Source organism: Gordionus sp. m RMFG-2023, chromosome 2 (genome assembly GCF_954871325.1).
Source record: "Gordionus sp. m RMFG-2023 chromosome 2, tfGorSpeb1-WG-v2, whole genome shotgun sequence".
In the NCBI taxonomy this organism is placed as follows: domain Eukaryota; kingdom Metazoa; phylum Nematomorpha; class Gordioida; order Chordodea; family Parachordodidae; genus Gordionus; species Gordionus sp. m RMFG-2023.
In genome coordinates, this window is record NC_088776.1 from 47,035,481 (window position 1) to 47,050,763 (window position 15,283).

The following is a 15,283-nucleotide window of genomic DNA, read 5'->3' on the forward strand; positions in this document are numbered from 1 at the left end:
AGGATTGTGATCCATTTTATCTATAATTCCAAATCATTTTTGTAAAATATATTTTATAAGTTTAAATCTATAATTTAAATTTTTGTATAAAATATTTTATAAGTACAAATTATTTTTGATTTCTATGTATAAAAAATCTATAATAGTAAAAGAAAAATAATAAACCTCTTTGATCCATCGATATAAAAAAAAATTTGTTGTAAAACAGAAAAATCTATAAAAATAGTCACTCAATGGGAACCCGTGAAAACATAGCAGTAGGTAAGAAACTGAGACAAATTCAGATATCTGTTTAGTCATGGTTCTATAAATGTTTCTCAGAAATATGCTCGTGAAAAGTTTTAATTGCAAATTATTTAAAAAATCTAAAAATGAAGAACCACTCACTATATCATACACAGCGATAGGCTAAAAAGTATTTAGGATGTTTTTTATTTTTCTTAAACATTTTTTTAAATTTATTTAATGAAAAACTAAAAAAAGATTTCCTAAATATTAATTTCTACCGTAAAGATATGTAATGAATAAAACTACTTTAAATATTTGGAAATTTGCTTCATCTATTATATTATATTCCTTAATTTTTTATCAATATAACCCTGGTCTCCTCTACTTTCTTTTTTGCCTTATTGAATATCACAATAATAAAATAATTTAAAAAATTAGAAAAGTTTTTTAAAAATATAATAATTTACTTATAAAAATTAAGAGATTCCCCTTTTTGCTCATAGATTTTGTCTATGCTCACAAAAATTGCTAATATAAAAATTTATCTACAAAAATTAACAGATTCACTGTCTAATATAAAATATAAATGAAAAATCAACTAATAAAATTGCTAATATAAAATGCTAAAAGATAAATGTTGGAATCCTTCCAAAAAAGAACTCGCGGAATCATACGACAGTCTACCAAATATAAATCCGGTAACAAGAAAAGAATGGATGTCCAGGGAAACCTTAGAAAAAATCAATCTACTAAGAACGAAGAACGGTTTTAGCAGCGACCTATGGAAAAATATCCAAAGTTTACTCCGTAATGATAGACGGATTTTTATCGCGAAAAAAGCTTTTGATGTTGATAAAGATATGAAAGAAAACAGGATCTACGATGCATACAAAAAATTAAAATATTTTTGTAAACCTGGTAGTTTTAGAAAGCTGCCCTCGATTGTTTTAAATAATGAGAAAGTAATCATTGACCAAAACGAACAAATCGCCTTGTGGCTTGATTACTATATAACGGTTTTCGACTCGCGGAAAGCAACAACACCAACTCTCTTAAACGCTAATATCGTTTCACCCCAGTCTGTTAATGAAATAATAAGTGTAATAAAAAAATTGCGTAGTAACAAAGCTCCGGGGCTTGATAACATTACAGCCGAGTACTTAAAGATTGCAGCTAGGACGACCTCTTCCTTCCTTCTAGTCCTTTTCTATAAAATCTAGGAGAGTGGTAACACCCCGGCAGAATGGAACATGTCCTTCTTATGTAGCTTCCCTAAAACCGAAAATCCACGAAAATTACTGATTATCGCGCTGTCGTACTTACATCCTGTGTATCCAAAATATTTATGATGCTAGTAAAAAACAAAATTATACAATCGACGCCCCTTCTTTTTCCTAAATACATTTGCGCTTATAGACCTAACAAAAATATTTTGGAACCAATATTATCCTTAAAAATAATAATGCAGAAATGCTATAAATACAAGATATACTCTTTCTACACATTCATTGACTTTAGCAGAGCTTTCGACAACGTCAACCATGAAGCTCTTTGGGAGACGCTAGCAGAATGTGGTATCGAACCTCAAATAATCCTCATCTTAAAAGATCACTACACTAATTTACTTGCTTGCTTTAAAATAAACGATAAAATCTCTCCCTTCTTTAGGATAAAAAAAGGTGTAAAACAAAGTTGCACCCTCTCACCCTTCCTTTTCAATATAATTATCTATAAAATTATAAAAGATGCACTCTAGTTGATATAGGGTCAAATGAGAAGATATTTTTTCTAAATAGAATTATGTCCTACGCGGATGATATTGTGGTAATATCAAAGAGTATTGAAGAAACCAAAAGTCTACTCTATCTAATAGAGACCGTAAGCCATAGAGTAGGACTTGGGATAAACTTCAACAAAACTGTTATCCTCCCCTCCCCAAATGCGCCATCGATCCAAAATCTTACAGTGGGAAAGAACGTAGTAAAAATCGTGGAGAAAATAAAGTACTTGAGAGTAATTTTAGATAATAAAGGAAGTTGCAAAGAAGAGATGCGGATGAGAATACAAAAAGCTAGAGGAGCGATTCATAAATATATGAAAATATGGAAAGCTAGAGAAATCTCGGTATTTACTAGATTGAGGATATTTAATTCGATGATAGTTCCTATCGTATTATATGGAGGCGATATTTGGGAGGCTAATAAAACAGAAATAAGGCGTCTACAATCATTTATTAATAATTGTCTACGTACAATAAACGGCATTTTTTATCCCAGAGTTATATCAAACTCTGATCTTTGGAAAAAGTCAATTCACACGCCAATAAATTTCACTCTAAAAAAACGCCGGATCCAGTTCTTAGCCCACATAATAAGTAACTCCGATAACAATTTAGCTCACGATTCCACAGCATGGCTATACACATATAAAGGAAAACAATATAGAGAATACAAATCCTTATGGTATTATAAAACAATAAGATATAATGGATCTAAATGTTAATATGAAACAATTAAACTAAACAACAGCAAAAGATCCATTAAAAAGCTGTTTCGCATCAAAAAAAGTTACCTCAAATGAAAATGTATCTCAAAATTCCTTGTTCATTATCATTATCTAATGTTTTCTATCTCAATATTTATTCAACTCATCATTATCAAATCTTTTTTATCTCAACAATTATTCAATATCCTCTTGGAAGTATTCTTTTGAATTTCTTTACTAAAACCTGTACTAATATGGAAAAATTTTAAATTAAAAATGTTCCTCCGCCCACCCTAAAGTAATTAAATTTTTACTGTAGTTCTTGGGTATAGGCTTTTTTTTGCCCCACTCCCTTTTAAATAAGCCTATAGAGGTTTAAGTAACATTTTTCGAAAAGCGTAGCTCTGTTGAATTTCAACACTAGAGGGCGCGCTATATATCACGTATCACTTAAAAATTTAATTATAAAAATTTACAAATTCATTTTTTGCTAACAGACTTGGTAGATTTACTTATACAAAATTAAAATATAAAATCGGCTAATAAAATTGCTAATATAAACTGCTAAAAAATTTAACTAAGAAAATTAACAGATTCACTTTTTGCTCATAGATTTTGTATATAAAATGTTAAATAAAAATCAACTAATAGAATTGCTGGAAGAAAATTAAACCAAAATATAATAAAAGGTTTTTATGCCTAATTACAGTATGCAAAAGCGCAACTGCAAAGCATTTCTGAGATGGAGGATCTTGGGTTTGAATCTGGTAGTTGGGAAAAAATAACAATATGTAATATAGCATAGCATCCTTAAATTTAGAAATATTCTATATTGAAAATTTTGGGCATAGGGAAATCAGATATTTCTCACTCAATAAATATCAGAGACCCACAGAGTTCAAAATAAAATTTTTGCCCGAATCGGATTTGAAAAAAATTATTTCCAAGCCCAGACTAGGATTACTTTAAATGAAATTTTTTGTTCCCGGTGAAGGATTGTGAAATCATTATCCATTATAACACGACTAAGTGTTTTTTTTTTCTATTGTAGAATCACTACCATAGTGATTATTAAGAAATGTGATTATTAGAATAATTTTATAATTTTTATATATTTTTACAATGTTCTTTCTATTTCATGTTAGGTTTTAATGATATTCTTAGTAATATATAATAAATTGTTAAATTCCTTTATCTTATTCCTAAAATTTTTAATATTTTTTTAAAAATATTATCCTTTTATTTTATATAAAATATAAGTTTAAATGAAATAACCCATAATATTTAAAATATTATTTTGGTTTTAAAATTTAAAAAAAATATTATTTCATAAATTTAATCGCTTCAAATATATTGACTGCCATTTCAAATTTAAAAAATTTAGTCATTGCTTCAAATATATTTTTTAATTTTATTGTACCAATATCTTAAAACACCAATAAAAATTTGAAGTTTGTAGATATCTGTAATTTAGAAATCTATAATTATGAATTTAAATTTAGTGATTATTATAATCACTACGGTTATTTAGAAAATGATTTACAATCCTACATCAGATTTGTACTTCGCTTTTCAGCCTAGCCAAGCCCGAAATTTTAAAAATTTTATTATTTTGAATATACGGGAAATAGAAAATATGAGTAGTAAATGAATATCAAATTCTCCATTATATGATTTCCCACTGAATTAAATGAGTGGGTCGATTTGGTCCAGGCCTCCTGATCTCTAATAAATGTAAAAAATTTTTAAAATTATATTGAATCGAATCTATAAATTTTACTTAAATTATGTGATAATTAAATTATGAGATATCTAAATTATGTGATAATTAATTTATGAGATATCTAAATTGTGTGATAATTAAATTATAATATTTAACACCCAATTGTTACATAATGTTATTTATTAATAAAATGGTTTGTCTAAAAAGAGACTTATTATATATTTTCTAACAAGCTTTGTATACATAATTTAAAAAAAATAATATCCTTGAACAAAACTTAAATAAGATAAGAAGATAGAAAAAAAATTTTTTTTTTATTACAAAAGACTTTTACATAATTAACAGTTTTCATAGCTCTTGCGAAAATTTAAAATCAACTAGGAAATATGGTAAATGTTTACTTGCTTTGCTAGTCGTAAAAATTATATATTAATATATAACATCAAACTTTTATGCAATATCATCTAATCTAAATAAAACTATTTTAAAAGCAGATTTTCACATTTCCAAGGTCAGAGTGAAGCACTTATTTTATACAAATCTGACTTGAAAATATATTAAGTGGTTTTTTAAAATTTTTGACCCAATAATGAAATTTATTATAATATTTTATTATATAAATGATGAGCACAATGAATTATATCATATAAATATCAATATGTTCCAATAATTAACAATTATTGGAATATTGCAAATCACGGGATATACGTTAAATATTAATATTTTGTAAATTTCTTAAAAGAATCAATAATAATAATTGCACATAAAAAAATATTAATTTCCTTTTTTGACAATCGTCTATTCATGGTCATGATTATAAATTCATCTAAAATAAGGTCTTAATCTCATAGGGAAAAATCGACTCATTGCATTAGCCTTCCTTTCGCCTTTAACCCCATAGGACCCAACTTCACTTATAACTCCATCCGTTTCGTTATCTTCGCCCTCCACGCATTTGACAGATTCCTTATACATGCATTTCAGGGAATGTGGTTGCCGATGAATCCTAACCCTAGAGCAACATAAACCTTGTTCTTGATTGCAATCTTGACTAGTTTGACAATTATCGTCTAAATATTTTAAAAAATATATATAAAATAGTTGATTTAAATTATAAAAGTTTATGCTAGCTAGACTAGAAATAGCAATAAAAGTATGAAATATCAAATACTCTTAAATCAGATGGTCACTGAGAATAGCTAAAGTTATCCGAATAACCAACATTTAATTTTTAATTCTTACATTTCTTTGTGTTTATTATGATTTTATATTAAATTACTATTTTTCTGTTTTATTATTCATCGAATAATTATTGTGATATATTTTAAAAGTTAACTTATGATTATTACTAAATTGTTTTTTCATGATATTTGAGCTTCTAAACGGGTCAATTTGATTGTTTATCACAATTTCAGGCTTTTGACAAAACCTTAAAGTTGGAAAGATGGTTTTCATTTCAATGCACTCATAAGGATAACAATCCGTATCACGTATACATGCAATACCTTCCTTATCCTTTTTTTCTTGAACACAGAGTCCCAATCCTATTTTTTTGGATAAAATATAAATACATCTAATAATTATTTTATTTTTTTTCCTTTAAATATGCGCCAACCAAAACTTATTTTCTATTATTCGATCCAGCTATCCTGACCACTCTTATAACTTTTGGTCCTCAAGCCAAAGACCTAATAAAAATTGGCGGAAGAATTTCGGACAAAACAGAGAATCACAAAAAAGATTTTATCTTCATCAAAGACATTCAATCCATGTCATAAAATCAAATTTCTATTTCCTTATTTACTCATTCCCTTTTTGTTTTTTGTTTCAATTATATTTTACATCTTATTTTATCGTTATTTTTATTTAAAGCTAACAATAATTTAGTATATTGTATGATTATATTTTTTTTTATTATCGCCATAATATATTGAGTGGGTTTTTAAAAGAAATATTAATCACATTTTCAGGTGTTCATTTTAAGAATCATCCCTGTTGATTATTAATTCCTTAACCTGTGTAGGTGTCTTTTTTAGATTATTTTTTTATTTATTTCTAATATTATAAATTAGGGATTGATTGTATCAATAATAAAATTTTTAAAATTTAAGTAGAGCTTTTATCTTATCAACGAGTATCTAAAAAGATTCGTTTGTTACAAGCCATATCTAAATTTCTTATCCTAGTGATGAGAATATTACAAAATCTTGCTAAATATTTTTTTTAAATTATTTATTTTTAACGTTAGTCTTAGGAATCTGATTTCGAGCTTAGTCAAAATATATAATTTCTATTCATGTTTCAAATCAATTGCTAGTCTTTTTTCGGGAAAAATATTTAAAGACTGTTAAATTAATATAGTATTCTTCAACCCTTTTCTTAGTGGAATGATTGGATATATTGAGTAAATATAACTATATAAATATTTTATTTTTAAACATAACTAAAGTGGTGTTTGATTAGGAAACCCCTTAGGCAATAAATTTATCTTAAACACTTGCACCTTTTAAATGAAAATATTTTAATTTTTTTGGAATATTTAAAGAGTAAAATTATAACTTACATTCTCACCTTGCTTAATGAAAAATTGGGTATAAAATACTTTATTTGTTTACAGTTTTCTTGCTATACATAAAAAAAAATGGTAATCAGGAAAAATGGATTTAATATTTCTTTTTTTTTTACTAATCATTTTTAATTAAAAAATATATATTAACAATAACATGTAAACTATTTATAAAATAATAACATTAAAACTATATTAAAATAGAGTAACATATAAAAAGCATAAAATAAGGAAGGCCGTCATTTAGTTGAGTTCGGGAACTAGATAGTTGCCATAGAACACAGCTATTTGTGTTAATTTTATAATATTAAAAGAGGATCCACGATTTTTCCAAAGATTTGAGAAAAGTTTTTACCTAACATTTTTAAAAAATTAGCTTAGGGGACTTAAGCCAATTGGTAATAACTAGAAATGAAATTCTGATAGGTAGTTGTACATTTTTTGTAAAAAATTAATTTGTTTAAAAAAATAAAATCAATAAACTTGTTTAATTTTAAATTTGATAAAGAGGGTAGGATTAATAAAAAGGTTAGAAATATAGGTTGATGTGAAAAAAGATAGAAAGAAAATAGGTTAAAATTTAAAAACTATAAAGTTAATAGGGTTTAAATTAAAAAGTAAGAGAAATAATAGGGTTAAAATAAATAAGCTAGAGAGATAATAGGGTTAAAATTAAAAATCTGGAGACATAATAGGGTTAAAATTAAAAAGCTAGAAATATAATAGGGTCAAAATTAAAAAGTTTTGGTTATAAATTAGGATTTAAATCAAAAAATTAGGGTAGGAAGATGTAAGCTAGGCTAATTTATATTAAAAAATGGTTTAATTACCCTTATTTAGTAAATTGAAATTTGCTAAGGATTAAACTTTTTTACAGTAAAAATATTATTTCTGATTTTAATAACATAAAATTTTGATAAGGATTTTAACACTTTCTTTTTATAAAAAAAATTACAATTTTTTGATAAATAATTAATAATATACTATTCAAAAAAAAATTATAATCGAATCAAGTATATTGAAAATTATACAAAAGCCTTATTATAAAATTATTCAATTTAAACAGAATTTTAAAGGATGTAACAAAAATATAATTTTATACAAATCAGTTGATGATATTTTTAATAATCTATATAAATAAATAATTCATAGTTTCAATATTCAATTTAAACAGAATTTTAAAGGATGTAACAAAAATATAATTTTATACAAATCAGTTGATGATATTTTTAATAATCTATATAAATAAATAATTCATAGTTTCAATTATATGAATTTATTTTAAATATAATTTTTTTTTCCATAATTTTTTCATTCTAAAAATGCATGAGATTGGATGTATCATAAATTTATTTTGCTCCCATTTCCTCCCTTTGCTCTAGCAACTTTTTCTTTAATTAGCTAGACTATATTATATTTTATAAGGACAAAGGAGCAAATTTCAAAGAAGGAAACAGTAAAAATCAAAAACTAATTTATCGAGATTATTGACCCCTTTGTGTTATTGGTATGATAACCAGTAATGACTATCTAGTTGAATATAAAGGGATATATCTAGTAAAAAGGGTTGTTACTTTGGTAATCAAATATTAACATTAAGCAATTAATTTACAATTACCTTCTATAATCAAAATTATGGAATAATTAACTTTTTAGATAGGTTTTTAATTGTATACTAGAACCTATTTATTAAATCATAAATTAAGAGTTTGCTGCATAGATGTAAAAATATCATTTATTCTTTTTAGTAAATATTCGATATTTAAAATTTTTAAATATAATGCCCCTTAAAATCCTAATCAAGCATTTTGGTGAATCAATTTCATTCATGAGATTAAACTCAGTCATATTTCCGGTTTCAGTAAATTGTTGCAACATATCAAAAAAATAAAACACTATGATAACAATATGGTGTTCTTCTTTGCTAAAAATTTTCTAAAAGTTTCTAGAAAAATGTAATCTTACTTATCAATATTTCGTTTTTGAAACATTTGAAATAATCATATTATGCCATTACTAATTAGATTGTGAATTTGTGAGTCTTTATAGTTTATCATATAATATTATTCAATCCGACTTCGACCACTTCTAATTCAAAGGCCCGAATCAGACAAGAGTTATTTTATGAATTAATATATTAAAACTTTTATATTAACAATATTTTCTCCCTATTCAACTGTGAAATAAATTATATTAACCTAAGGCTTTAAAATATCAAAAGTTATTATATTTTTATTAATCATAAAAATTAAAATAAAAAAATTTAACAACCAATTTTTTAAAAAATTCTGCACAACTTAACAATAAAACTTTGGAAGCGAGGCAGATAAAATTTCTATGAGATTAAATGCAATACTAGTCTCTTAATTTACAGTATAGTTATTTTAATGCCTTTAAATGGTATAAAAGTTAAGAATTGATTAATTTAATTTAAAAAAAATATATGGTCTATAAAATATATGGTCTATAAATTTAACGGAATAAAAAATCTAAAAATTATATATTTTTATTGTCTCAGTTATTTACATTATTAAATTGTGTGTTACATCCTAAATTTCAGCAGTAAACTGAAATTTACTCTATTATATGTATATAATTTTCATTCATAATACCTAATAGAATTTCGATTAAAGCTCTTATAATATTTAGTTCAAACATTAAGATGAAATTGATAATCCATTAAAGGATTACCCGGCAAATTCTATTAGGTTTATATTTATTTTGCCCCTCCCCCCACATAATAGTATTTCTACACAAAATAGGTCGGTTGTTACCTAAACTATACTATTTATAACCATTATTTGTTATATAAGAATAATTCGATGTATTTATTTTCACCCTATTATGATAAAATTGTTGGGTAATTTAATTTACAAATAATACAAGAAGTTTGATAACCTTGAAATAAAATGAAAATGTTCCTTTTTAAATATCTAAATTTAATTTTCAAAGCTGCTTATAAAGTTTTAAACAATATAATCACAAAATTTTGATTTTCAAGATAATTGGCGGGAAAAAATTACAAACATATTTATTTTAATTGTCTAAAATAAACACATTTATAAAAATGATCTAACACTTTTTATCTATGATATTATAATATAAAATTTTACTGTAAATAGTTACATATAGCTACATTCCCAAAGATGTAAATAGTTACAGACTAAAGACCTTTTTCAAAATGTAAATAGTTATACATAGCTACATTCCCAAAGATGTAAATAGTTACAGATTAAAGACACTTTTTTCAAAATATAAATATTTTTATTTTCAGTTCCTAAAAAGATTAACTAATTATATTGACAACACTTATATTAAGTATATAGAACAACAATTTTAGCTTTAAATGCCCTATTTCTTTGGTATTTTATATAATATCTCGATTTTTTAAAAGTACTACCCAGAATAGAAAACACATTTTAATGATAATATATCTAAACAATGTGCGAAAAAAACAGAAAAATGATAAAGTATGGCAATTCCCCTTTCCTCATCTTTGCAATCCTCCCTAATAAAAATGATTAGTATAAAAAAATTTTTAACAAGCATTTACTAAATGAATATTTAAAACCTTCCGTAAAAGCATTTCGTATCACTGAACTCATGCAGGTAAATCCTCTGCAGCAATCTTCCGATATTTTACACCTTTTACTGCATTCATCCTTGTAATCTAAGTCACCTAAAAAGCCTTTCTATAATTAAAATAATTTTTTTTAAAAGGGATATAGTATAATAATATGTTAATTTATAAACAATAATAGAAGTTCTAGCATCATTGATCATGCGGCACCTGATTAAGCCTTGATAGGTACTTTATAAGTATTTTAATTGTTTTTATATATAGAGATGCTATTAAAAAAATTTATTTATAAGGTCAAAATTTTTATATATTTAAAGTGTTTAAAACCCCTGGATATTAGATAGAATAAGTAAAAATAACAAATTTCCATTTTGGAGAGCTATTTTTTAAAAAAGAAACTTTCTCATGATCTTAAATGTTATAATTCAATGGCAAATGGTGATCAAATGTCGAGATAAGTTATGCCAAACTTCGATAATATTCCCAAATATATAGTTTTTTTCGATTTAATATTATAAATTTAAATAGTATATCGCGATAGTATTATTAAGCAACCCGATTTGATTCGATTTTTAAAAACGACGATTAAGATTTTAGCCAAGATAATATAATGTAAGCCTGGAGATTTTGGATCATAGATGGCAAAAAGGTTTGGACCTCTATTTACTTTACATATATTGAGGCCTACTTAATATTATTTTAGCTATAATAATTAGATAGTTTTTAAAAATCGACCTAAATAGAAGGTTTAACATATTTGGCATTTGAAAATAGGAATTTTAAAAATTGTTTAAAATATTCAGTTAATTATTATAACTATCAGATTTAAAATTTTAATTTATAGAAAATAATTTTTAAATATTCCTTTATTTAAAAAAATTATTGAATAAATTTATTCCTTAGGTTTTTCAAGTTTCTTACTTTATAGTAATGTTGTTAAAAACCTCAATTTAGCTAATTTAAAATTTTCTAAGCCTATTTACCAAAAGATGGGATAAAGGTTTGGCCCTTTATTTCTTTGGCAAAAACCATGATTTAGCATTTTTAAAAAAATCGGCTATAGAGAGGTTTTTATTTTTAACAATACTATTTTTTAGGCCCCAAACTTTTATTAAAGTTTTATTAGTTTTCCACTCATCTTTATTTTTATGATGATCTACCTTAAGAGGCATAGTTTTAATTTGTTTAGCTATTCTTTAAAGATAATTTATATTCTACAGCCTTGATTGATTTTTTCTATTAATGATTCGGGCATTTTTTAAATGTTTTAATTCACCCAAGAATGGTTAAGATATCATTCTTTGTTAATAATTAGGTTATTTTTTAAGTTTAATTTTGATAAATTTCTTCTTTGATTTAGTGTTTCTTGATATATTATAACCGTTATCAGCTATATTCTTAATCACTAGATTTATAATCTCTCCCAGGGCATCCTAAAGACGAAGGAGTCAGAAAGTCATTCCCCCCCCCCCCAGAAAAATTAAAAATAGAGTTTTTATATGTTAAAATATTATAACTAGGCGAAATTAATATTGGTTGTCCATCAAACAACCAATTTTCTCTAATGTGCTTATTACCAAGATAAAATTTTTGGATCTAGTAAACGTATAAGTTGTAACCTTCAAAAAAATATAATTGATTTTATTAAGGAAAGGAACAAGATCTTCTGAATAATATTTTGAGAAAACATTGTAAATCTTATGATAGCATTTCCAGCAAATTATTCACACATGGAAAACAACTGCTCATAGATAGAAACAAAAATTAAATTTTTATACCTAGCATTAAAGGGGCGAAATAAGTCGAATCCTGTAAATCTAATTTATGCTAAAAATTTATCATCCTATGATAATCTTATTAACTATGGATTAATAATATTTAATAGCCCGACCACGTATTAAAAATGGAACCTTATATCTTTAATAAAACAGAAGCCTAATTGTTTAATTTTTATTATACTATTTTCAGGAAGATACCAACACATCAAATGTAGAAAATTTTACACAAGTCTAGCGGATTGCTATTAGCATATAATATAAAAGTATCCTTTTAACCTATAATTGCTTTTGAGTATTATTATTTTTTAATTTTAACCTTAATTTTTCCCATTTTCGCGGTTTTGGTTATTTGAGATAGAATTTTAATTAGGTAGGGTATAGTTATACTAATAATATGGTAGTCAATTAGTAAGGTTTAATTCAGTTTAAAATTTTATAACGCTGTTTTGCAAATAATTTTTTTCCATTTCAATATAAATTGTTATTTCATTTATTTTCCTCATGGGGTTAATAAAATAGTCGTTATACATTTATATTACTCTCAAAGGTTTCATAATACTGTCTACTACTAAACTATCTAGACATGAGCTATTTTAAATCATATATCATTTTTCGTTCATGTAAGGTATAATGACATAGGCACTATAATTACAAATATAATGTATCTAGTCTAACTTTTCTTTTAACATTGTTGTCTTATCCCAAAAAAATGATTTAAAAAGCATATTGTCCTAATCTATTTAGTTTGTATATAATTTAGCTTACTAGTTTGTAAACAAGCTAAGCCTCTAACCATTTATCAATTAGCTAGCAATTTTTTGGTTAATTAGTTTGTAAACTAACTATATTCATAAACATATTAAGTAAATTTGGCTAAAAGAAGATCAACGCTGACCTTATTCATTCATATAGTATATTTATTCAAAGTAAGTTTCAGTGAACTCGGTTAAATATTATATTTTGGCACAGCGGTAAATAATGATGATTGTTGTTATTCAACATGCCGTATATATGTCGTCCATTTTTTGTATTAAATTTTGAACAAGTAGTCACTTTATTAACTGGTTGGCCGATTTCAAAAGTCTTAATTTTTGAATAGAACTCTTTTAGATGTATACTTTAAAAAAATATATACTTCCTAAAACTTATTTTATATGGATCTATTGCATACACCAAATCTTTCATTATGATATTTTAATATAACGTTGATAATGATAGTCAAAATCTTATGATAAAATTAATTACGTCATAATTGAATGGATATTTGTTGGATATTCCAGATGAACTCTCCCTAAATTTTCCATAGAAATGTGCCTGGACATATCCTGGATAAGAACAAAACATTAGAATTAAAATCATAGGGTTTATGAAAAATATTTCCATTTTAAAGATATTTTAAAATATTCTATATATTTTTATAAAAAAAATCAACGTTATTGAAAGGATTAAATCTAAAAAATCATTAAATAAAATTATAATTTTTTATTCCCGAATATTCCATAATTTTTATTAAATTTTTTTTGGATAAAATTTGGAACTATTATTTATTAATATAATTTTCTCTCCTTATTTATTAATGATTATTAAAAATATTATAATTATATTTAACTATTCCTATTGCATCGATTTAATAGATAAAATTTTGTTTCTATCCTGCTTGATATCGTTATAATTTTACTAATAATAATAAATAATAAATCTCATAATTTTATGGCTTTTTTTATGCTAGAACCTTTTCGGTATAATAATAATGTATAGTTTGTAGTTATTATAAGTTATAACAAAGTTTTTGGATTCGAAACAAAAACAGTTTTTATCATTTTTATTCAATCTTTTTATATTATAGCTATAATTTAATTATTTTTTACGAAGCAATGAAGTAACATGATTATAAACACTACAATATTGTAAATTATTTCGTTGATTATTGGATTGATATGATTAAGTTGTTATTTGGTGGCATACAAAATGATATTAGTTTTAGCGTTCTTTATTCTAAAATAATTTGGTTCTAAATAGAAGAAGTGATATACATTATTTGGGAAAAATAATTTACCATTAGTTACTTCAAAAAAATTTTTATATTTAGAAGTAATTTCCTCAAATAATTGTAAAGTTCTCCTTCCCTTATCAGTTTTATTAGCTCGTTTGAACTAATTTTATTAAATTGCTTTTGCTTTATTAATAAATTACTAGAGTCTGATGAATATAAAATATATAAGAATTGTTTTTCAATTTGAGGGTCTAAGGCAGGTTTCGCCAACTCAATTTTCCAATTATGGGGTTTTAATTTTTAATATATCATTTTTCCTTTGGTTTAATTTTTAATATATCATTTTTCCTTTGGTTTAATTATCATTTTATTTATAATTTTTAATTGAAAATAAATTTTCAATTTTTTTTAATAATAGTTTTTATTTTGTTCATTTTTTTTCTATTTTATGAATATCTTTATAAAAATAATAATTCTATATTTCTAACTTGCCTTCATATTTTTTTTAAACCGATTATTGGCAGAATCAATGGAACCTTAAAATTAGAGGCGTTATGTTGGCAGAATGAAGTTTTAGGCACAAATTTAATATTTTGAAAATAATAGTTTAAGTTTTAGAGATCGTAGTATCAAGTTTTTAAGGCTTGTCGGTGGCAAAACTGTTTTATTTTTAAAACTCAAAAACGGTTGATTTAGCTTATATTCGGGTTAAAGCATAAATAAACACAATTTATGTTGTGATCTATGGCATATGTTTGTGAAACTACACCTTTACCCCTTTCATTTTTCCAATTGTTCCTTATTTTGCTTATAACACAAAAATGGGGGTCCTGGTGGTATAAATTTGTAAGTCGTATAGACATTAATTAAGTACTAAATTTTAGTATGGGTCCTAGCTACCGTTTCATTTCAACATTGAATACTGATCTTA

At 24.7% G+C, this 15,283-nt stretch overlaps 2 protein-coding genes across 2 annotated transcripts; one reads left to right on the forward strand and one right to left on the reverse strand.

Annotated features, from left to right (window-relative positions):
- Positions 1-2,028: 2,028 nt before the first annotated feature.
- Positions 2,029-2,730, forward strand: LOC135924392 (uncharacterized). Its single transcript, XM_065459449.1, has one exon. It carries the CDS (start codon positions 2,029-2,031, stop codon positions 2,728-2,730), a length of 702 nt encoding a protein of 233 aa, XP_065315521.1.
- A 2,322-nt stretch (positions 2,731-5,052) lies between these two features.
- LOC135924472 (ITG-like peptide) lies at positions 5,053-13,863 on the reverse strand. The gene is made up of 4 exons (XM_065459528.1): positions 13,605-13,863; positions 10,573-10,693; positions 5,785-5,979; positions 5,053-5,505 (listed from the first exon to the last, which is right to left on the reverse strand). Exons 1-4 carry the CDS (start codon positions 13,740-13,742, stop codon positions 5,258-5,260), a joined length of 702 nt encoding a protein of 233 aa, XP_065315600.1. The 5' UTR covers positions 13,743-13,863; the 3' UTR covers positions 5,053-5,257.
- Between the last annotated feature and the right edge of the window lie 1,420 nt (positions 13,864-15,283).